Genomic DNA, 24,132 nt, shown 5'->3' on the forward strand with positions numbered 1-24,132 from the left:
TCAGTAGTGTGACACACACATTGGAAAAAAGAAGATAAAAAGGCAAAAAAGCTTCTCCGCCCTGATAATATCACGTACCACGTGTCGACCAGGATTTGTTCTCACCGTTATCACACTTTTAGGCGTTTTCTCCTGATTCCGTTTCTATATATATATATATAGTTTATGAATGACGATGAATAGTAATTTTATTTTTGAAATAATATATAGATTTTTATTATTTTTTATTTAATATATTATAATAGTTTATTGTTATACCTACTTTTAACAAAATATATTTTAATTTTTTTCTCTTTTTTAAAATCATATATTTCTTTTACCATTTTTTTTAATAATTTCTTTCTTTAAACATGTATAAAACAAAGGTACCAAATGCCGTCACTTTTCCGCCAAAGGGTTTTGAAGCACACTCTTGAAAATCATTCACAGCGCCAATTCAAAGGGTTTTCATTTCATCAATGGCGGACGAAGCTCCGGCTCCACAAAATCTCGCACCTTCAGCTTCTGTTGAAGCCACAATCGATTCGATAGGTTTCGGTGGCACTTCGTCTTCCTGCAACAACAATCATGTCGCCGAAACATCCGGTCTGACGTCCGATGTAGAAGGGGAAAACTCACTTGCGTACGCGCAAGAGTTGATGGACCGAGGATCCAAGGCCAATAAAGAAGAAGATTACGCTGAAGCCGCTGATTGCTTCAGTCGTGCCCTAGAAATCAGGTTAGGGTTTCTTAATTTTCGATAATGTTTGGTTCAGTTATTAATGTTTGTTTTTTAGTTTACTAGTTTGTAGTTACATATTTAGAAAGCTTAATTATCTAGGCCTGGAAATGAACCCAAGGTAACACTAATCAGTTTGTTTGTGAACCGTTTGGTGGAAAGCAGTGGCAGTGGCGAAGGTTGAAAATTTCCAAAGGGGGTCCGAAGTCATCAGACCTAATTTTTTTGCGTTCGTTTATTTGCGCCCCTGGTGGAAAGGTTGTTTGCGTTCGTTTATTTAACAAACAAATGAACAGAACAGTAGTTTTGGTCCATTTAATTAAATGAACAAACATGAACACATGTCTCATTCTTCATTTACGTTCATAAATTGCTAGTTTATATTCGTTCATATATGTTCGTCTACTTAAGTTATGTTTGTATAAATATTAATAGAAAGTTTCAAATATATATATATCGATATACAGTATATGTGTGTGTATTTGTGTTAATATTAATATTATATTTTATCCTTTGTATTGTACATTTGTTTGTTCTTTTACATTCGTGAGCGTTCATTTATGTTTTTCCGTTATGTTCATTTGTGTTTGTTTGCTTGCTTGCGTTCATTTTTGTTTGTTTACGTTTGTCAGTTGTTCATTTAGCTTTTTAACGAATGGAGATGAACAAATATTTAAAAAAATTATTATGTTATATCTTCGTGTTCGTGTTTGGTTCATGGTTTTAAAAACTGGTTGAGGTGTGCGCCTCGAGGCGAAACGCCCAAAAAACGAATCTTCAGGGGGTTTACATTGTACGTGCGCCTCAGAGGGGCTGAGGCGCTAAAAAGGCTGCGCCTCAGGGGGTTTTGATACTTGTTTTTGATGCTTTTGACTTTTTGTGTCAATTTCAACCAATTTAAATGAACTAATATGAACATGTTTTGATACATGTTTTTGACTTATGCCTCGTGAGGCGATGGGAAAACGCCTCAAAACTCGTTTCCGTTTTTTAAACCTTGGTTTGGTTAAAGTTAAATGAACTAATATGGACATGCCTCTGTTTGTGTTTGTTTGGTTCGTCTACAAGCTTATAATTAGCGCATTAAGTTATTGATTTTAGTGTAAAGTGTGAAAAAATTATCCGTTGAAAGTATGTCATGACTTGAAATGTTCAGCATTTGTGATTTGAGTTACTGAGGATCTCTTTTTTCGTGAATGATGCTGATCAGGGCTGCACATTATGGCGAGCTGTCCCCTGAATGTGTGAGATCATATTATAAATATGGTTGTGCACTGCTATACAAGGCTCAAGAAGAGTCCGATCCGTTAGTTTCAGGTTCTGTGTCAAAGAAGGAGGTAAGTGCTGAACATGGTTCTGATAAGGGTGCAGAAAGCGGTGATGCTTCTGTTTCAAGTAAAGCTAAAGAAGTGACTTCAAATGCTCAAGGTGTGTCAGAAGGTGGTTAGTAACATCAATTGTGAATCTAAATAGAATTTTTTTTTCTTCATTAGGATAATATCATGTGCTTGATTTTGATAATAGATGGGGGTGATGAAGATCAGGAAGAAGATGATGAAGCAAGTGATGCTGACGAGGATGAATCCGACCTGGATTTAGCATGGAAAATGCTTGATGTTGCAAGGGCAATTGCGGAAAAACAACCAGGTGACACGATGGAGAAAGTAGACATTCTTTCGGCTTTAGCAGAGGTAGCTTTGGAGAGAGGTATGCATATATTGCAAACCGCATTTAGTTTGGTAGTTATTAGTTAATTAACTTGCAATTTTCCTCAGTATGTTAGACGTACTTATGTGTTCCCTTTATAGAGGATGTTGATACTTCCCTCAGTGATTATCTGAAAGCATTATCGATGTTGGAACGTCTAGCTGAACCGGACAGCCGTCATCTAGCCGAACTGTATCCTTTTTTTAAAGATAAATGCTTTATAATTCAAAGCGGTCTTTCAGCTTTGTAGTTTCTTTGTCTGATGATGCATTTCCTTAATATGATAATTACAGAAATTTCAGGATATGCTTATGCCTAGAAATTGCTTCAAAGGGTGAGGAAGCAATCCCGTATTGCCAAAAGGCTATTTCAGTTTGCAAGGCTCGTCTGCAACGGCTCAAAAATGAAATAGAGAGTTCATCTGGTACCGTGCCGCCTGGCAATGCTGAGTCAGCAGTTCTTAACCGACAATCTTCCAGTGCTTCACAAACTGCCGATTCTGTTGCTGATAAAGAAAAGGAAATTGAGATTCTCACTGGTCTTGCTAGTGAACTTGAAAAGAAGGCAAGCTCTAAATTTTACCACATGCTAGCCCTTTTTTTTAACGTGATGTGGTTGATTTATGCATTGACTGTTGTTAAAATTGCAGCTTGAAGATCTTCAGCAGGCGGCGTCAAATCCATCTAATTTGTTGTCTGATATACTGGGAATGATCGCAGCCAAGGGGAAAGGTGGTCAGACTTCTGGCGTTGGCGGTAGTAATGGTGGTCAAACATCCTCACGCATTGGTATGATGTCTAACAGTTCTGGATTTGAGTCGCCTACTGTTTCAACAGCTCACACAAACAGTGACTCTGGTGTCACACATCTCGGGGTTGTGGGGAGGGGAGTGAAGCGAGTCTCTGTGAGTTCAGCTGAACCACCAGCTAAAAAGCCAACATCTGATCCAGCTGGTGGCAGTCATTGATCTATTCTGCTTATAGGGTTAGCCGGGACTCGGTTCTCTTGTATGATTTACCTTTTTATACCTTTGAAAGACCCTTGAGGGTGACTATTTTCATTTGGATCTTTGGTTGTTAACACTTCAAATGATATCAAAACAGATTGAGCTGATCTTTGATTACTTATCATAATTATGTATTGAGTATGATTTTAAAGATATTATTGGTCAAGTAAAATTATATAGTAATTTTTATTATAAAATAGTATAAAGTGTAATCATTTAGATAAAATCTAACTAATTTGGTTTGCTTGTAAATATTGTTGGTTAAAGCTTATGTGTTTTATACTATCAATACTATATCAAAAATAGCAGTTTCACTCTCCAGTGTCTAAACCCTTAGTGATTTTTTCGAAACAAGCCAATTTACCAAACACATTTGTTTACTAAAATCAAGTTCATCACTTGCTACATATAAAACTAAACTTTTTTGCAGTAGAAACAATTTATGCCTCTAAATTAGTTTAAATATCTACAACAATGGAAACTAGTTTAAGTTAGAGATGGGCGTAAAAACCGGTTCCTACCCGATTCCAGTGGACCCGACCCGTACCCGGTTCCGGTTCCTACCCGGCTAATAGTAGAACCGGTTCCGGGTTCAAAAAATCCGTAGGTTCCGACCCGGTTCCACATTTTATAAAGAAAATCGGTTCGTACCCGGTTCCTACCCGTATCCGGTGCATACCCGGAAACCGGTTCCTACCCGGAACCGGTTCCAGGTATTACAAAAAAACCCGACAACTATTTAAGAATATGGATTTTAATTGGACCGATGGTTTATATGAGCAGAGCACATGGACCGACAACTACAACACCTAATGGAATATGATTGGGCCGTTCAAAGACTGACAATCCTAATTATTTCACATGCAATTGTTGACAATGTCCGACAAAGTAATTCAACACTCTCTATTCTCATTGGGCCGATTAATATAGTGATTCTGAACATGCACATGTATTGTTTAAAAGGGCCGAAGACTCAAATTACTCTAATTGGACCTCCAATGTTAGTGGATCTGATTAATTGTATTTCATTTATGATCACATGCAGCCGTTTTTGATTCAAACGAAATGAATATCTTTCAAACGGAATGATTGACGTGTACCCGGAACCGGTTCCATCAGGACCCGTACCCGGTTCTATTGTACCCGAAACCGGTTACGCTGGTTCTAAATATATTGACGTGTACCCGGGTTGTACCCGGAACCGGTTCCACAGAGAACCCGGTTCCACTCACTTGTATCCATACTCGGTTCCGGGTTGGAACCGGTTCCGGGTTTTATGAATACCCGCTTATGCCCATCTCTAGTTTAAGTAGCCTCTCAAAGAACTTGTCAAAATCATTAAAAAAAAAACTTGGAAATGGATTAGGGCCCATAGGAGGCTCGTAGCCTCATAATGAGTTGTAAATAAACCGGCTTGGGCCTGCCAAACCAGCTCACAATACAACTCTATATATTAAAGAGACTGGTTTGGGCCAAACTAGTTTGAGCCCTGACCCAACCTGGGGGTTTAGAAACAATTTGGGATTTCAAACCTATAATCAATTTATAAATCAAACCAATCTAGGCCAAACCGGTTTAGAACCTGATTTGAGCCAAACCGGACCGAACCGGTTTGGGCCTAAATCCCACCCGGTTTGTATCATAATACAAAGAGGACCTGTTTATTGCAGCCCATACATAGGCCCATAATATAATGTGATAGATAGGCCATACATAGCTCAATGATGCCCTAGAGCCTAACCCTAAGAATAAGCAAAAGCAGCAGCAGCAGCAGCTAAAAGGCACAATCTGGCCCCTATATAACACATCATCTGATCTACCTAAATCATTACAACTTGTATTTCATCTTCTTCCTTGAAGTACAGGTATCCTTATTGTTCAATGATTTGATTTCGTTATGTTTCTCTATGACGATTAATTCATGATGACGAGTCTGATTATCCATTCTTATAATAAAATCATGACGACAAATCGAGGCATTTGTCTGAGAGAAACAAATATTTTATTTTAATTATTCTTTGATTTTGCGTTTTTTATTTTGTAATTTGAGGAAATGATGGATCTGAAATGGTGTAATGATGATGAAAGTTATTTGACAATGTCTTCTGAAGCATGAATAATGCTGAGTGATTGAACAAATATCCTCCTACTCATTCTGAATATCATCATAACTGTCACTTTTTATTATTGTTAAATTATACATGGTATGATTTGAAAAGTGGCAATGATGAAGAACATGATCTCTCTCTTATAAATATGAGGGATTACTGTGATTATTTTTCAAGCACTTTTGAGCCACTTGATATTTTTTAACACTTTTTTTTTTTAAAATATTTGCTTTGCTCTATTTCTAGATGTTGTTTTTGGTCTTTGTTTTATTTTATTTTTTGTGTTTTTGCTGACCTTGGTATTTGACATAATAAAAGTTACTCTCAACCAGATTAGTTTTTTTTTTTAACGGTGACTTTTCATGTTACACCGTCTAAACGGCGACCCTAGCCAAGATCTGCCCGGACATGTAATGGTTTCAAGTAAGTAATCATAGGCAAAAACTAAACATTACAATTGTTGATATCAAATGAGCATGTGTATACAATGGTAAAACGAACAAAATGCATGACCAATTAGACAGCCAGTTTACAATCATGTCTTGAACATTTGACAGAACTAATTAAACGAAAGGGCAACAGTATGTAAAAGCAAATGGCAGATAGACACTCTTAACTAAACATTAGGGAGCACGGTGTGGTTGCGGGGACACACCTCGGGGGGTGAATTCACCGATCGGTGATTCATACCGGGTGTTTGAGTGGGGAGTAGGAGAGAGAGTGTTTTTTCGGTGTATAGTGTATACTCACCGAAGGTGAAGAAGAACAAAGGGAGAGGGGAGAGAGAGAGAGAGAGAGGAGAGAGTAGAGAAGAACCAATCAAAACTTTTTATTTTTTAATTGAGTGGGTGTTTGAACCATACCTAGTGTTTGAGTAGAAAATGGGAAGTGAAGGGGGGAGTTGACATGGCTTTATATCATTGGGTAGAGAAAACTCAAACACCCTAACTCACCCCAACCATACCGTCCACCCTTAAGTCATCAATCATAAATAGATTTGAACTAGGGGTGTTCAAGATCGGATAATCCGGTTTTCGGATATCCGAAAATCGGATATCCGAAATTTCGGATAGTGAAATATTGACATCCGAACCCGAATCCGAAATTTCGGATATCCGATTTTCGGATATCCGAAATTTCGGATTCGGGTTCGGATGTCAAAACGGATATCCGAACATGAAAAAAAACAGAAAATTTGTTTTCTAACTAGAGCAAAACTAAACAACTGATGATAAATTCAAGCTTAAAAGTTCAAAGTTCAATCCACCACAAATTATTCAAAACAATCCAAAGTTTTAAAGAACTAAACATTCAAAATAAGACTTAAGTTCCAAAAGTTCTTATAATAAAAACGAAAAATCCAGCCACAAGAACTTGTAAACATCCACTATTCGTCCCATGTAAACCTGCGATAACTGTACAAGAAAACACATAACAACAATTCAATAATCAAATCTGGAAAAAAAATCAGTAGATCTAAATATCTAATACATTAATGAAAACTAATATCTAAAGTCTAAACTGATGAATGAATAACAATTTAAATTGCTAAAGCTATTACCTTTTGTAGATCTGACGAAGATGTGAACTCAAAAAGCAAACAATATTCAAGTATCTAGAAATCGATTAACATGTAGAGGTTAGATACACATCTCAAACGATCTAGTACATGATATATATAGATCTCAAAACATCCGAAAATTAACAGTAATATACATGATTTAAAGAGGAGAAAGTCGAACCTTTTGTCACCGGAGACACCGAGACAGATGACGAGGGAGAGGATGCCTGATCGGAGAGGGTCGATGTCGCAGGTAGAGGATGCGGGAGAGGGTCGATGACGAGGGAGAGGATGCGGCGCTGAGATCCAAAGAGAAACCCTAGTTTCTCTAAGTGTGAATGAGTAAATGACTGCACTGAATGCGCGTGGTGTGTGTTTTAATTGTTTTGTTACTGACTTTTGAATTAGAAAATCGGGATATATATGATATATTAAAATATATCTATTTTTATTATTTTTTAAGATTTCGGATTCGGATAATCCGAATATCCGAAAATCTGTAAAACTAACATCCGAATCCGAACCCGAATTTTCGGATTATCCGATTTTCGGATATCCGAAATTTCGGATATCCGAAATTTCGGATATTTCGGATACGGGTTTTCGGATATTTCGGATTCGGTTTCGGATTCGGATTTTTTTGAACACCCCTAATTTGAACTAAAGTTTATCTGTCAAATCTTTACCTTTATTTAAATGACCAATTTATGTTCAAATTACCTTTCTATTGAATTATAATTAAAGTCATTACATAATTACCAAATATCCTAAAACTTCAATAATTTATTTTCCATATCGTTAAACTCTAGTAATTCTAAAATTTGAAGTTATAAGATTTGACAAGAGTATTTCAATTGAGTGGGTGTTTGAACCATACCTTAGAGCTAGCTCCTCTTACTTCGTTCTTGTATGGGTGTTGCTAAATTACTGTTTGGTCTTCGAACGTGTCAACCTTCTTTGGTCGGGGGAGCTGTCTTTGTTTTTGATGAAGGCCTCCGGGGTGCATTAGAGGATATTGTTGTTTGTGGGGGTGCCTTTTTTGGAGATCTCCAGTGGAGGTTGGCTTCTCTCCCGACCCGGTTCGGAGGTTTAGGGATTTGTACGGCCGAGGATGCCTCTTCATATGTTTTCGTGGCTTCAAGGGCCCAATCTTGGGGTTTACAAGACCACATACTCCGAGAATGTGGTGGGGATGTTTTAGACTCCGATTACAGGAGTGCGTTGGACCTTTTGCATAGTTCTCTTCCCGACCTTGATATTGGCGGTTTCTACATTAAAGACACCGCCCCTCCTAAATCCCAGAAAATTCTGGCGAATGTCTTATATGGCGAAATTGTCAAGAGGTTTGAAGAGAAGTTTGTTTTATCCCCTCGGCAAAGAGCTGTGTTTAAATGTCTACGTGCCCCACATGCTCAGGATTTTCTGTCTGTCGCACCTATTGAAGGCTTGGGGCAACATATGTCGGCTGTGGAATACCGTGCTATCCTTAGATACCGATTGATGATTCCTTTGTTCCCAGTTGACGAGCCATGTCTGGTATGCCGCAAAATGTGTTTGGATTCTTTCGGCGAGCACGCGATCCACTGTAAAGAGCTACCGGGGTTTAAATATCGGCATGATTGGGTGAGAGATGTGTTATGTGATGTTCTTAAGCGGGCCGGGATCTCTGCCAAAAAGGAGGCTCCAGTAAATTTCCTGACTGACCCCTTAGAGGGGAGGTCCACTTTACGCCCGGCGGACATCCTTGTGTTTGGATGGGAAGGGGGGAAACACGCTTGTGTAAATCTAACTGGAGTCTCCCCCCTTGTCGGGCTCAAGGACAAGGGCTTTGTCGTAGGGCAAGCGGTGCTCAAGGCAGAGGCAAGCAAAGTTGCAAAACATGAGAAAGCCTGCCTGGAGAATCAACATGTGTTTGTCCCGTTTGCATTTGACACCTTTGGTGGTCTCGCTTCTGACGCTGTGCGACTTTTGAATCGGATTCAAAAAGTCGTTAATAGTAATTCTTTGTCGCTAAAGGTTTCAAACTTTGTATTTAGTAGAATTGGTTTTTCTATTCAAAAGGGGGTGGCGGCGCAACTTGTTGTCTGACTACCTGCCATTGCTTTGTAATTACCCTTTTTCGCGTGAAATGATAATTTACAAATAGAGTATTTCAACAATTTATTACTTAAAAAGTTTAATTAATTTTTTGATCAAGTATTTTTTAAAACACGATCATAAATTTATAATATAATATTTTGCTACAATCTAAAAATGAATTGGGCCTTTAAAAACCAGGTTAGAATGTATTCTGGGCTTGTTTGACAATGTTGAGCTGATAAAGCTACTAAGCCCTTAGGCCATGTGTAGTGATAGAGCTCTATGGAGCCCTATAGTGCGGGGTTATGTGACAAGTTGTGAAACGCGTAAGATAGTAGGGTTATATAACTTGAGTGTGTAGTGAGATGTTATGTAGATGTGGGGTTATACTGTGTATATATGTATGTATATATATGTGTGTGTGAGGGAAAAATGTGTAGCGCCGTGTTCACCATAACAGGCTTCCAAAATCTCAAGCCATAGTGTCCTGCGGGGTAGTGTGCACGGGCGCCATGGGGGTTTATGGTGGTCAGTGGCACCGGATAACGCTTGACTACGGAAAGACTTAAACACTTTGAAAAAATGAACATCAGGTGCTTTATCACGTGCGGGTACTGACTACTTGTCTCTGTGTTCGGCCAAGGGCTTCATTCGATTTTAGTAGTAAGATTACTATTTATAACATTTTTCTTTGTTTTGTATATAGTAACCCAATAAAGTTGTTGGAAATATGGTGAATGGAAATTCCGTAAGATTATCAAATGAGACTTTTTATATGATGAATTGAAGGCTAAACTCTTGAATAGAATTTTTTATGTCTCAAAAGAGTCCCTGGCTCTTGTATAAATAGTAGGCTTTTGTGCCTCATTTGAGAGACTAGAATTCTTAGAGAAGAGGTGAACACTTAAAGATCCATATGCTTGAGAACTAAGGGTCTGTTTGGTATGGGGTAATGGAATGAACGAAGGAATGGAATGGAATGGACGAGGTAATGGAATGGACGAGGGAATGCAATTGATCATTACCATTCCATATCTTGTTTGGTTACCATGTGAATGGAATGAATTATTATTGTGTATTGTTCGGTAGGCAAGAAAAACGGAGTAAAAAAATTAGCGGTGAGCGGTGGTGGTGGTCAGTGGTAGTGATTGTGAATGGTTATAGGTGGCGGTTGTGGATGTCGGCGGCGGCGATGGGTGGTGGTGGTGGCGGCGAGTGGCGATGATGACGAGTGGTGGTGGCGACAAGGTGGCCGTTGGTGGTGGGTGGCAGCAAAGGTGGCGGTTGGTGGCGGTGGCGGCGGCGGCGGTTGGTGGTGGTGGTGGTGGCGTCGACGATGGGGGTGGGTGGCGACGGCGAGTGGCGTTGGCGGTTGGTCGCAGCTGTGGGTGATAACAGTGGCGAGTGGGTGGCGGAAACGGCGATGGCTGTCGGGGTGAGGTGGTGGCGGGTGGCGGCAACGGCGACGTCGTCGGTGGTGGGTGGTGGTGGTGGGTTGTGGCGAAGGTTGTGGGTTGTGGTGTTGTTGATGAATGGTGCAAGAGGGGATGGAATGGAAAAAAAACATGGGGGGTGGACGGAATGATTTTGAGGGAATGGAATGCCTTTTGGAATGGGTGATTTCATTCCATTAACCAACCAAACACTCTTTTCTTCATTCCCTCATAGTCACTCATTCCATTCTACCTCTCATTCCTGCATACCAAACACTACCTAAATTGCAATTTTTGTCCTTGTGGTTTGAGGCTTGCAAGAGGTTCACTCCACCCTTGACACCTTTCACTCCTGACATTTGTTCTTCTAACACAAAGCGTCCCTTCGTCTGACGGTCCTCCTGAGTTGACCAAATAGACACGATTCTGGCCAATGTTAACCACGTTTGATCGATTCCGAGTAATTAGACAGGGATGAAATAAATTGCCTCGGCACATACCTTGTAGCTATTACTCGGCAAGTACTCAACCTCCTAGACCTTATTTTACAACATTGGGTAAAACCAAGATGCTAAAAAGAATGAATCAACATCAAGAATTAGCTACCGTAAGAGCGTATGAAGCAAGAAGGTTGTAGATTATACTAGGTTTAGTTGGTGTTTCTTTGTGTTGTACATAGGTTTTAGTTGGTGTTTCTTAGTTGTAAAGGTCAATGTTGACCAATATAATGCAATTGTTCTTGTCATTGGTTTTGTAACATTTAAGGATAATGCATTGTACATTAAAACTACATGGATAGTGCTTGCATACCATTTAAGCCTAATGACCTGCACAAGTATCCAAACGTCAATATTTCTAATCACAATCGTTAACCAATCTGAGTCTGATTCCTGCTTGTCTTCATATAGATTATGGAACTCGTGTTCCACCTCCTTTTTTGGACTGTCGTAATCCCAAGCATTTTTCAATACACCAGGGTCATAATTGTTGTATGGATTATGCTTATCATGCTCCACCTGTGTTTGTGTATCTTCATCAACTACTACTTCTTTTTCTTCCCCAACTATTGGTTTCTTCAACAATTTAGAAAGTTCATCAATTATATGGCTGTTAATAGATAGTAATTGATCTAATTTTAACTTGTTTTATATGGTCTAAATGGGAATCAAACAAGATATATAGTAGTGAAGGAATTTCAGTGTTAGACCCCCCACCCTGCATAAACATATAGAACTTTAAGACCTTTATGATTCATTTGACTGTTTTTGACCTAAATGACCATTTAGCCCTTTCTGCCGTTATAAACATCTAACCAATTGCAGACCCAGGTGACCCATTGACCATATTTGTAGACCCAAATGACCCACTGCTTGCATGCTAAACACAAATGACGGTACTGCATATCAAGTGACCCGATTTTAACAAACCTAATGCAAACTAAATGATTACAGACCATATAAACTTGGCATCAAACATAAAACCTAACAACATACCATATAAACTTGACAACATACCATATAACCTGACATGTGACCATATAATCTGTTAGTTGACCATATAAAATCACACATAATCATAAAACCTGTAAATAACATGCCAACATAAGAGACTGCATACATTGTTCACCCAAAATACACATTGTTCATATTAAAAGTAGATCATAACGTTGTTTACTACCATTACTTTAACAAACAAAAAGTGGATCATAACATCAAAAGGTAGCATCGAGAAGATAACTACAACTTCATTCTTGACTTGGTTGTATAGCTAATTGTGATGCAACTTGTGATTGAACTTGACCCCTGCAACCTCTTGAATTGTGACCCTGCTGTTTACATTTCTTACATGTTGTAGTACCTCCCTTTATAGTCATCTTTCCCTAACTTGAAAAAAGTTTCTTCAATCTCTATAGTTGAACCAACTACATCCCCGTAACATGTTTTGTTTGCTTCTATATTAGACCTAAATAAATGCCCAAAAATAAACTTGTCCAAAACTATATCTTCCCCTCACATTTTTTGGTTTGCTTCTCTATCTGAACCAAGTTCACCCCCCTCAAAATTTTGGTTTGCTTCTCTATCTAAACCAAGTTCATCCCCATTACCTTTTTGGTTATCCTCCATGTCATCATAATTGTCACCAATATATGTATCTGAACACCCTAAATCCTCATGATCAATACATTCAACTTCCTCAAGCTGTTGTTGTTGACACTCTTGAAAAAAGGTACTAATTTTGGAGTACCAATGCTAAACATATATCTCAATTATTTTAAATCTTGGAATCAATGCACACAGACTCTCTGCTTAAGATGTGGTACCCGATTGCTTTAGACTAGTTTCTACGCAAAATAGGAAGTTTATAATGATAGTAAAACACCATATCACATGGATATCCTAATGATCTAGTCATCTCTAGCAATGTATCTAGACAAAAACTAGCAATATCAACCATGTCAACTAAGTCACACCTTCCATTTACATACCCTTGGCTTGGAGAGTTGATAAATTCACATGTATGAAATATTTTGATGGTAAGGGTGTAAGGGGTGCTCACCTAATAGGTGAGTCCCCCATCTTACACCTAACCAATCACATGGTGCCACGTCAACTCACCTAATACACTCCCCTAATTCCCCTTTTTGATGGCGGCACTCACCTATTAGGTGAGTTCAAAATTATTATTTTTTTTTTGTTGATGTTTAAAAATTTATATAAAAGACATTTCATTAAATTTTAAAAAAAAATACATTCAAACTAGAAAAAAAAACACATTCAAACTAGAAAAAAAAAAGACATTCAAACTAGAAAAAAAAATTACATTGAAACTAGAAATCGCATGGCCACCCGTACTTGTTAGCGATTTCTCGCTTTCGGGCGAGGATGATCGGCAACATACTTGGCGGAACATCGTCGTGCGGCTTAAGGAAGGTTTTCATATCTCGATCGTAATTGTAGTTTTTCATCGTCTCGATTTGTACCGATATGAGCTCGCGAGCCTCCGACTCTCTTTTTTTCCTCAATTCGATCGCCTCCAATTCTACCGCTTGCTTCGCTTCTTTCATGGCGGTGTACACTTTGAATTGTGCCGCCAACTCGGCCGAGCTTCCCTCGGACGATGTAGCTTGACGCTTGTCTCGCCGTTGTGGTCTTTGTGGCGAGGGATCTTCGTTCATATCCGGGATTGAAAAGTCTACGTCAAAGGGCTTTCTTTTATGTGCCGAACCTTCACCTTCCTCGCCCATCAATGGGACTTGTGCCCATTTCTCGTGTTTTCGAACGACCTCCCACGCCTCGAGGTGTTGAAAACCGCTTGGAAATCTTTCTTTAAATTCTTTTAACGCGACTTTCATCACGTCGAGATCTTGACATCCACTTGCTCGTGTGCGATCCTACATGTTATAAAATAAAAAAAAATTAGAAAGTGTTAAAAAAGTATGAACTTAGAAAAAAAATAAAAAATATGCAATGTAAAAAAAAATATAATTTTTACCGCTTCTTGGTATAGGCCGTTGAAAAAGTTTATTTTCGAATGCATCGGGATCCATTTAGACCGTACTTGATGAACGGTCCGGTTACTTCCACCGACACTTTTGTTATAGTGCTCTAAAATTTTACCCCAAAAACTTTCGCGACTTTGTTGATTGCCCTTTTTTTGGTTGGATAGTATAAAAAATAATGGTTGTGGTTGGAGAGTTTAAAAAAATATAGAGAATGAGATTGGTTGGAGAGTATAAAAAATAATGGTTGTGGTTTGGTATTTATATTAGTTTAAAAAAAACTTGAAATTTTTTTTTTTTTAAATAATCCGACCGTTGTCAACGGTCTAATTTCCTCGATCCTCGCGAAATACCATCGGTGAACACACACACAAGAAGCACCCCGAATCGGGACCCCGCTTTGATGGCGGCGGTGTTCCCGATCGGGGAAGGGGCTCACCGAAGGGCCACCCCGCGTACGCCCCGGACACCCTAAACAATGTAGGTTCATTTGCTGTAATGTAACATAAACATAAAACAATCTTAGTTGACATAACACCTAAATTTTAAACAAACCACAATAAATTGATGTTCATAAACTAAGTGTAAACTTCATAGGGATCGAATTGATCGTCTAGAATAATGTTGAAATGACAAAAATACCGACCACATAAGGAGCATGCGGGAGGGGGGGGGACTAACGAATTCTTGGACAGCCGTTAGAAGAATGGAAGGTTTGTACTATAAAAACAAACATCAAACGGTGTTAAAAATAAACCAAATCTGTTAAAAGACAAACCGTTGGGACGAAAATTGCAATTCACTTAAATTTGTATGAGCAATAATAACCGGATAAGAGCAGTTGTGAAGGCTAGTCCCATGTGTAAAATGATAGTGAAGTATTTAGACCCTCTGCCACATGGCACGACACAAACAAAACACAAACTTTAAATCAACCAATCAACAATTACCTTATCCTATGATCCTATCTGCTTATCTCATGGCTCCCATACAAATCTCCAATCCCCATTTCTCCAAACAATAATCACCACAATTGGGTTCTGGTGAAGCAACAGCAACAATGGCAGCTTCCTTACAAGCAGCGGCAACATTCATGCCACCTACCAGCAGGGTGCAGCTCAAGTCTTCTCCCAGCATCTGCAAGGCCTTTGGTCTTGAATCTACCGGATCCAAGGTGTCTTGCTCTCTTCAAGCTGATCTTAAGGACTTTGCTCAGAAGTGTACCGATGCGGCTAAGATCGCTGGATTTGCTCTTGCTACTTCTGCTCTTGTTGTCTCGGTATGTTTTTTGCACCCCCAAGTGTTTGATGAAATGCTTAAGTGAGCCTTACTGTGTATCATAGATTTAGAGCTTGTATGGTCATATGTTGATCTTATATTCTACTTGTTTTGTTGATTTACATTATTAATACCTATGGTAGACGTTGTGAAATGTTTAATCTTAATATGCATGCCAACTGTTTGTTGTTTTGCTTAAGTGAGTTTACGAGTGTTATTAGAGATATATTTGGGTATAATTGCGTTGTTATGTTTGTATATTTATCTGGTTGTAATCTCTATGTATTCAATGTACATAAAATATTATTCATCTACTGATATGTGGTTGCTCATGAAAGATTTGGACAAAACTTCAATTTTATTTTGACGGTTCTTCGTTTTGATCTTGTTTTTAATGAATTTTTGCTGATGATTGGATCAGAGTAATTTAGTTTATGCTATGTGTAAACTCGAGAATATATGATTATTGGAACTTTTGTGGGATGATTAAACGATAATGGATGTAAATATATATCAGGGAGCAAGTGCCGAGGGAAGTCCGAAGAGGCTAACTTACGACGAAATTCAAAGTAAGACATACATGGAAGTGAAAGGAACCGGAACAGCTAACCAATGCCCAACCATTGAAGGTGGGGTTAACGGGTTCGCGGTCAAGCCAGGCAAATACAACGCCCAAAAGTTCTGTTTGGAACCCACATCTTTCACAGTCAAAGCTGAAGGCATAAGCAAGAACTCCGCACCCGAGTTCCAAAAAACTAAACTCATGACCCGTTTGACCTACACCCTTGATGAGATCGAGGGTCCCTTGGAAGTATCCTCCGACGGAACCATAAAGTTCGAGGAGAAAGACGGAATCGACTATGCTGCTGTGACCGTTCAGCTTCCGGGAGGTGAACGTGTGCCGTTCCTGTTTACAATCAAGGAACTCGTGGCCACGGGTAAACCTGAAAGCTTTGGTGGAAACTTTCTAGTGCCGTCATACAGAGGGTCGTCTTTTCTTGACCCAAAGGGCAGAGGTGGTTCTACCGGTTATGACAATGCTGTGGCTCTGCCAGCTGGCGGGAGAGGAGACGAAGAGGAGCTGCTTAAAGAAAACATAAAGAACACAGCGGCAGGGAAAGGAGAGATCACCTTTAGTGTGACCTCTAGCAAGCCAGAAACCGGTGAGGTGATTGGGGTGTTTGAGAGCATTCAGCCTTCAGATACTGATCTTGGGGCCAAGGCTCCAAAGGATGTGAAGATTCAGGGTGTTTGGTATGCCCAGTTGTGGTGAGTGATCAGTTTTTAGCATCCATGTATTTCTTGCTTGTATATTATCAAGAATACTTATAATTAATGAATGTTATGATATATTTTCGTGTTTGTAAAATTGATTGACCCGGCCTACGACCAACGTCCTAACTTATCTTGGCCTTTAAACTTTAGTTGTTTGCCAACGGAGCATGACATACTTAGTGTGCCAATAGGGAAGAATAGTTATCGGGATAGGCAAAGCATTGAAGGAAGATGATGTTGTGGTCGAGCGGATGGCACAATTTGTTATTGAGAAGATGAAACTACAGGAGGATAGGAGAAAGAATGTTCATACTAAACTTTCTTGTTGTATTCAACGCAATTATGGGTAAAACAATATGTACATCCACTCTAATCCTCTCGATCGGGAATGAAGGGCTATATGGGGTTGGGGGATTACAATGTTATCATTGAAAGAGCGAAATAGAATCAAGCAGACACGTGTATAAAGGGAGCGACACACATGATAATCTCCGTTCTGTTTTTCGGTTTGTGCACATACAAAATTGAAACCGAACCTGAATTTCAGAATTTGAAAAAACATAACACCACGTTGGTTTTGAATTGGGTTCAATTATTTCGGTTTCACGCACAACATCGCTTTTGTTATTGAATTTATAGATAACGAATTAATAATTTTTATTTTTTAATGTTAAGTAATTTGTAAAAAAAATCAAAACACAAAATAATCAGAAAATTAATAAATAAATAAGCCCAAAGTTTCAGGCTCAGTCTTCTTATTTTGGGCCTTTCAACCCAAAAAATTTTAAACCCAAATGGCAAAACCGAAAACAAAAAAAGGTTTTCGAAACCCAATCAATATTTTTTTTCTTTTTCTTTTTGGTTCAGTTTGAGCCTAAAACTAACCCATACACATCTTTGTGAGACGACACATGTATAAAGTGACATTACGTGTAATTGTGATTTGCATAAAAGGAACTGGTATAGAAACGTCTAGCGGATCATCTTTAAATACATATCAAGTGTTGAACCCCTTAGACTATACAAAGTGGGGGCATGAAGGAGTGACGTTATTCGACATGTAGTTGCCATGTCAGAAAAGTGGTGTGGCGCAAAAAGGGGAGAATGTAAGCGGCGTGGTTAGTGGTGTTTTATAAAAATAAAAAAATAAACAACAACCAATCAAAAAAAAAAAAAAAGCATTCACATCACCAAACCTAAGTGCCTCACGTCGGTAAAGAATCCCCCGCCCTCTCCACCACCCCGCGCTTTACGCCCACTCTTAGTTCGTTAAAGAAGACAAACAATTATTTAGTCATCTAATGATTTGACATAATAATTAAAAAAAGAACCAATGGCTAAAGAAGGAAATGGTCAATATTGACACAGGACATTATGAGTTTGGATGTGCATCACTTGGTGTAGAATATTTTGTTTTATATTTATTTAGTGGTAGTTTATTTCCAGTATTTTTAATTTATTCTTATTTTAAAGGGTACTCGTGGTGAAGAAAACAAAATATTATTCAATAATTTGATATAGTAGTCAGAGAAATAAAAAAGAGGTCAAAAGGGTTAACAACAACCCACAACCCACCCGGCCACCGTCGTCTCTTTCAATCCAGACGTCGTTAGTCGATGATAACTTTTACTCTTGAAAATTGAAAAAAAAAGAAGGAAACGTGGAATGGCTTGTACGCACGATTATTACCAATCGCTATGATCATCCTCACCGACACTCAGAAAGAATTCAACAAACTTCAAATTCCTAGAATCTCAATTGTCAGTCAGGGTTTGTGATTGAACCAAAGGACTTAGTTAATGGAAGAGGAGTTTCCAGGTGCAGTTGGCACAAGCGCAAGCTTAGCCCTACGATTAGGCCAGGCCATCTTCTCCCTTGCTTCACTCCTCTTCATGTGTGTCGGTGTTGAATTCTATGCCTATACCTCCTTCTGGTTGGTTATTCTTTCTCTTTTCTTTTTTTCCTTTAGGGTTTTACTTTACAACATCCTATTCTCGGTTTTACCCCTTGACATCCAGCAACTCACGGATTTTTAATTAATTGGTGTTATAGATTGTAGATCTTGACAGAATTCTAAATTAGGCAGTTTTGATCATATATGTTGTGGTCAAATTTGTGCTTGTTTCGTATTGGGAACAACTACCTGCTTTTGGTTAATTAACTGACGGTTTGTTATATGTTTTTTCCTGATATTGGTGGTGTGTAATGAGTTGATGAGTGTTTATGCCTGTTTTAGGATTTTTGATGTTAGCATGTGCATTTGTGTGCTAAATGCTTAATTATAGTAAGAATGGTACGTAGTAGTGCGGGCAGAAAAGCCTTCTTTTTTCGGCTCCCATCCCCCGAACTGTCTCACGAAGCCAGCATTTACAATCAAGAAGAAATTCCATTTAGTCGGGTGTAGGTCTGGGATCGCCCCCTTTCGAGTTCAAGAATAAAGCCCTTCAAAAGCCTTAGGGCACTCCTATCACAAGCCATTCAATGAGACCAGCCAGCAAGTGCATACCTAAGTTTAGGTTCTATTGATCTTCCTAGTCGTACTCGTTCCGGCCAATGGGTAGCTTCGAACAGAAAGATCCTGGGCCAATCCACATTCCCATAATGAGACATCTGAAGCCTAGGAAACAAGTACGAATGTTAGCTAGTTACTCGTAGTAGTTAGAGCGATAAGCGAGCCGGATACAACAACAAGAAGTTATGTCATAAACTTTCTCACAAACAAGTACTTATTTAGATAATTCAACGGCAACAAACAAAAGTACTTCTCTTAGCCCAGAAACAAGTAGATTTATAGAAAGACTTGTGTCAGGTACAAGAATGAGTGGATTGCCCGAAAGAGGTGAGTCAGAGGAAGGCTTCCTCTCAGTGAACGTACTATTACAATCCCAACATGGAAGCTGATTCCAACGTAGTGGAGATTGGAACTTGGTCTCTTCACTAACACGTTATGCTTACAACTTACGAGTATTAAAAGTAGGCATAATGCTTTATTCCTTCTTCGGTGGTTGTCGGAATAGAAATATGATATCTCTGACTCTCATACTTCTTATTAAATCATATGAAAAGGGTGATATTGTACGTTTTTATTTTAGGAAAATGGATAAAAAAGTTATGATGGTGTATGATTACTGTTTGTTTCAGCTTCTTGGTGACAATCAAAGGTTTAACAATACCATGGAGTTTGACACTGGCAATGGTTGATGCCTTCTCAGTGTTTGTAAAACGGCCATCTCGTCAACTACAAATAGTGTCCATCATCGTTATAGGCGATTGGGTACGTTCTTTTTCTTCCTGGTTTGCAAAAAAAAAAAAAAATTTTTTTACTATTTGTCTGTCAGTTTGATTTTAATGAGTTTGAAAATGATGACAGGTTCTATCATTCCTATCACTAGCGGCAGCATGCTCAACAGCAAGTGTGGCTGATTTCATGATCACAGAAGCAAGCGCCTTCTTTTGTGGCAAAAAATTGTGCAGCAGATATCAGCTGTCGGCTGCAATGGCCTTCTTGTCTTGGTGCTTGTCTACAGGCTCCGCTCTTTTTAATCTTTGGCTTCTCCCTTCTTTATATACTCATTTGTAGATAAAACTTATTCCCAATATAGGATACATGTATAGTTTGCATATGCAAGAAAAACCATAAAAAAAAAACAACTTTTATAGCTTAGCTTTCAACATTTATATCACATTTGTGCACCCGAGTTCAGGAACTGAACAAGGGTAAATTTGTAAATGTGTTCTTCAAGTGAAAATATTATTCTGTTTGTTCAAATTTTGTATTTACTTGTCACCGGCGATGAAGGAGTTGAAGTTAATGTTAAGAAAAAGAGTAAACTTCCGTTTTGCTCCCTGTGGTTTAGTCGTTTTAATGATTTTGCCCCAATTCTTTAAAAATAGCCATTTTACTCCCTGATGTTTCTGTTTTGTCACCACTTTGCTCCCCGGCTCTTAACTCAGTTAAATCATTCAATAAAGAGAAAGTTGTGCGGCGGGAGCAAACTGGTGACAAAACCGAAACATCAAGGAGTAAAATGGCTATTTTTAAAGGATTGGGGCAAAACCGTTAAAACGACCAAACCACACGGAGCAAAGCGGAAGTTTACTCCAAGAAAAATCTATTGCCACATTCACTGCTTTCTCTATGTATGTATGTATACACATTCATGATTGACATTATTTTAATATTCATGCATACATGTGCATATAGTTTGGTCATCCAGATCATATAAATAACAAATCCATGAGAGTATGCAATAGATCATCCACAGGAATCTTGTTGCATATTTGCAGACAAATGTAAGTATATATGGTTAAAGAAATTGGACATGGAGGGTGATAATTGGGTGGTTTTTAAATCCAGTGACTACAAGTAGAGATTTTGTGTTGGTGGTTTTGGATGTTGTTTCAGAATCCTTTGGTCTGTCTACTTGTTTACATTTGTATATTATCTTGCCAAGGAAGGAAGGAACGAAGCAGGAACAAGAGTACAAGACTTTAATATTTATGATGATCTTCAATTGGTTTAACCATGTTTCGATCTATGGATTGTTTTCCTTATCGGATTGGGTCGTGACACCAAAATTCCAAATAAGCCGGGCGGGTTTCGAGCTCGACTAGGCTCAAGCTCGGTTCGGGCTTGGCTCATTTATTATTCACTAGTAAATTATATTAATTATAAAAAAATATATTTTTAAATTTATATATATATATATACACACACATATATATTATTGGTGATTTTATCATACTTTATAAATTATTATTATTATTATTATTATTATTATTATTATTATTATTATTTATACAAAAATATATTTAATAAATTAAACAAAAATAATATAAATAATAGGCTTGCGATCCGGCTCGAGCTCGATAAATGAAGCACGGGCTTGGGCTCTTCACCAAACAAGTTTTTTTTTTAGACTCGGGTCGATCTCATTTAATATCGGGTTGTTTCGAGCTTTTCTTTAAGCTGTCTTGAACAACTCGGCTCGTTCATGCCTATAATCTCATGCCCAACTAATGCTAAAAGCTAAACAAAGTTTAAAAATCTCTGAATTAGATATAAAAGTTGGACTATATCATCTATTTTGTTGTTTAATTGGTTTTCAGTGAATGATTGCTATATTTTTTCTTAATTTATTGGATAGCTATTATCAGTGGCGGAACTAGCCCAAAAATTTAGGGGTATCCCATTTTTTTTATTTTTTAGACCAGGGGTACCCTTTGTATAACGGAAACGAAGTTGTGGGGTATTTTTACACTACGGAAACGGAGTTAAGGAGTATTTTTACACCACGGAGACGGGGTTGAGAGGTAGCCCGTGCTACCCCTACTAACATTCTAAGTCCGCCCCTGACTATTATTGTACGTTTAACTTGCCAATCACCCAACCTCAAATTCTTAATTATGAACGATTTCTTATTTATTAAGATTTGTTATTAGTGCTATAATAAATTCTTAAATTATATTATACATTAGAAATTATAAAATATCTCTATGTTACTTATAAATATTGATTGTTAAAAGTATAATTGTAAAACATCTTATATAACCTTTGGGCTATCATATATAAATAAATGGGGACATGGGATTAGGAAATTCATTGTGTCATAGCTTGTAGCTTCAAGGTATTAAGGTGTAGTAAATATGTTTAGTCTTAAGTGGTTGGGATTTCTACCCTCATAGTTATCTTGAGCCGATACTTTCTTAACCTAGTGACATCAGATATTTATTGTATCAAAATGGTGCGGATTTAAATATCATGTAGAAAATATAAGAATAATAAGAGTACATTTAAAAAAAAACATACAATTGAGATATTTTTTACTATTATACAATTATACTAATCGTATTAAACGGTGAATATTATCGGAACAATGAACACATATATCGACTTAAATTGTAATAAACCATCTCAAATCTCAATTCAACGAGAGAATATTTTTTTTTTTTTTTTTTATAAATTTGATAAATGAATAAGAGTATGGTTCTTATTTCCGAAGGAAGTTTCTCTGAAAGTTGAATATGTCATTATTTGTTGAAAGAAAGTATAACTTTTTAGAAAGTGCTCGTGTTCGATCATGAATCATGATTATGAAAATCACATTTTATACTATAAAAGTATATGTCATAAACATAATTTAGATTCATGTTTCGTCTTTATCCGCAGTTTTTTTAGTATTTTAATATTATAGTGTATAATAATTATATTTCTAAACTTTCATTATAGTATCGAGCGAATCATCTTATACTCTTATTAAATCATTATTTTATTCATCAAGTATAAGTTTTTAGTTGCAATTTCAATTATATTTTATTTTGTTAATGTTAATTGAATATCTCGTATCAAAAATCAATAAAATAAAATAATAAAAAGGGGGATGGACTATAGAGTTATTAAATCATTATTTTATTCGTTAAGTATGATTTTTTAGTTGCAATTTCAATTCTATTTTATTTTGTTGATTGAATATCTCGTATCAATAATTAATAAAATAAAATAAATAAAAAGGAGGCTAGACTTTAGAGTAACCTTGTAGCCACGTCGACTTTTTTTTTTGCCACGTGGTCAGCGCTATAGAAATGTGCTTCACAGATCCCCTAACTTCTGACAAGTATACCATGGTAAATCTGTTGGTTCAGACAGTTCAAACAATCAGATTAAATACGAACACGGAATATTTTGAGGGAACAGACCCATGATTCTTTCTATTCAATCAAACGAACTTACAAGAAAAATTGACAAATAAAACAATAACCTAGACACATATTTATACTAAAATAATTATACTAATCCTACTCAAATAAAATAACTATACTAATTCTACTCAAATACTTCTATAAATTATAATCTAATATTAGCTCACATCATTATCTTTGCTAATTAATCAATCTAGATATTTCTAAAAATTCAAATAATTAATTGAATACTAATTAATAAACTCTTTCAACTTACCCTTCAACTTTGTTACTAATTCAAGATTAACCTTCATTTACCCCTTTAATCTTAATCTTGATTGTAAATCTTCTTGCTTTGTTCCTCCTTTTCAACTATCTATAGCATACTTGTTTCACTGGTTTCTTCAAACTTAGCATCGTTCCTTCGGTATTTAACTTCGAATCCACATTGCTACTTTCTTTCTTGACTTGTTTTTTCTCATCAATTCGTCCTTGACCAATAATTTCACGAACTCTAAACAAATCCTTTGGAATCGTTCCAAACCGAATTTCCTTCACTTTTATAATCGGTTTCACATCAGGACTTTCTTTCTTTTCATCTTCAAACTTGTTTGGATTACAAAATACCCGAAGCTTGATATTGCACATACTATTCAGATTTCTCTGAACCTTCATCAACAGACTTCCTTTTTGATCATGTAGCCTCAATATCCCATTGGCTATTTCAATTTATAATCTTCTTCATCCAACTGTCTCAAACTAAGAAGATTGATCTTTAACTTTGGCATGT

At 37.4% G+C, this 24,132-nt stretch overlaps 3 protein-coding genes, 1 non-coding gene and 1 pseudogene across 7 annotated transcripts; all 5 read left to right on the plus strand.

The window, feature by feature from the left end:
• Nucleotides 1-373: 373 nt before the first annotated feature.
• Nucleotides 374-3,567, plus strand: LOC110879132 (NASP-related protein sim3). 3 transcript variants are annotated; one of them, XM_022127547.2, is made up of 6 exons: nt 374-718; nt 1,929-2,161; nt 2,243-2,425; nt 2,527-2,617; nt 2,719-2,989; nt 3,075-3,567. In XM_022127547.2, exons 1-6 carry the CDS (start codon nt 459-461, stop codon nt 3,390-3,392), a joined length of 1,356 nt encoding a protein of 451 aa, XP_021983239.1. In that variant the 5' UTR covers nt 374-458; the 3' UTR covers nt 3,393-3,567. The 3 variants fall into 3 exon arrangements, with proteins under 3 accessions (XP_021983239.1, XP_021983240.1, XP_021983241.1); XM_022127548.2 differs by having other exon boundaries at nt 1,929-2,158; XM_022127549.2 differs by having other exon boundaries at nt 375-718; nt 1,929-2,146.
• Nucleotides 3,568-5,333: 1,766 nt separating this feature from the next.
• On the plus strand, nt 5,334-5,424 carry LOC118482547 (annotated as a pseudogene).
• Nucleotides 5,425-5,501: 77 nt separating this feature from the next.
• LOC118482529 lies at nt 5,502-5,590 on the plus strand. Its single transcript, XR_004868563.1, has one exon. It is a non-coding gene; the product is annotated as a small nucleolar RNA Z105 (small nucleolar RNA).
• Nucleotides 5,591-15,074: 9,484 nt separating this feature from the next.
• LOC110879131 (oxygen-evolving enhancer protein 1, chloroplastic) lies at nt 15,075-17,332 on the plus strand. 2 transcript variants are annotated; one of them, XM_022127546.2, is made up of 3 exons: nt 15,075-15,390; nt 15,907-16,658; nt 16,815-17,332. In XM_022127546.2, the coding sequence occupies exons 1-3, from the start codon at nt 15,172-15,174 to the stop codon at nt 16,897-16,899; spliced, it is 1,056 nt and encodes a 351-aa protein (XP_021983238.2). In that variant the 5' UTR covers nt 15,075-15,171; the 3' UTR covers nt 16,900-17,332. The 2 variants fall into 2 exon arrangements, with proteins under 2 accessions (XP_021983238.2, XP_035833610.1); XM_035977717.1 differs by having other exon boundaries at nt 16,856-17,037.
• An 817-nt stretch (nt 17,333-18,149) lies between these two features.
• Nucleotides 18,150-20,433, plus strand: LOC110879129 (CASP-like protein 5C3). Its single transcript, XM_022127545.2, has 3 exons — nt 18,150-18,597; nt 19,806-19,938; nt 20,035-20,433. The coding sequence occupies exons 1-3, from the start codon at nt 18,464-18,466 to the stop codon at nt 20,242-20,244; spliced, it is 477 nt and encodes a 158-aa protein (XP_021983237.1). The 5' UTR covers nt 18,150-18,463; the 3' UTR covers nt 20,245-20,433.
• Nucleotides 20,434-24,132: the final 3,699 nt, after the last annotated feature.

Source organism: Helianthus annuus, chromosome 9 (genome assembly GCF_002127325.2).
Source record: "Helianthus annuus cultivar XRQ/B chromosome 9, HanXRQr2.0-SUNRISE, whole genome shotgun sequence".
In the NCBI taxonomy this organism is placed as follows: Eukaryota; Viridiplantae; Streptophyta; class Magnoliopsida; order Asterales; family Asteraceae; genus Helianthus; species Helianthus annuus.

Coding starts and splice junctions, on each gene's coding strand:
- LOC110879131 (XM_022127546.2), top strand. CDS start 15,172: ATGGCAGCTTCCTTACAAGCAGCGGCAACATTCATGCCACCTACCAGC. Junction 15,391..15,906: donor CTTCTGCTCTTGTTGTCTCG/GTATGTTTTTTG, acceptor AATATATATCAG/GGAGCAAGTGCCGAGGGAAG. Junction 16,659..16,814: donor GTTTGGTATGCCCAGTTGTG/GTGAGTGATCAG, acceptor TTTAAACTTTAG/TTGTTTGCCAACGGAGCATG.
- LOC110879129 (XM_022127545.2), top strand. CDS start 18,464: ATGGAAGAGGAGTTTCCAGGTGCAGTTGGCACAAGCGCAAGCTTAGCC. Junction 18,598..19,805: donor TATGCCTATACCTCCTTCTG/GTTGGTTATTCT, acceptor TGTTTGTTTCAG/CTTCTTGGTGACAATCAAAG. Junction 19,939..20,034: donor TCATCGTTATAGGCGATTGG/GTACGTTCTTTT, acceptor AAATGATGACAG/GTTCTATCATTCCTATCACT.
- LOC110879132 (XM_022127547.2), top strand. CDS start 459: ATGGCGGACGAAGCTCCGGCTCCACAAAATCTCGCACCTTCAGCTTCT. Junction 2,162..2,242: donor TCAAGGTGTGTCAGAAGGTG/GTTAGTAACATC, acceptor TTTTGATAATAG/ATGGGGGTGATGAAGATCAG. Junction 2,426..2,526: donor AGAGGTAGCTTTGGAGAGAG/GTATGCATATAT, acceptor TTCCCTTTATAG/AGGATGTTGATACTTCCCTC.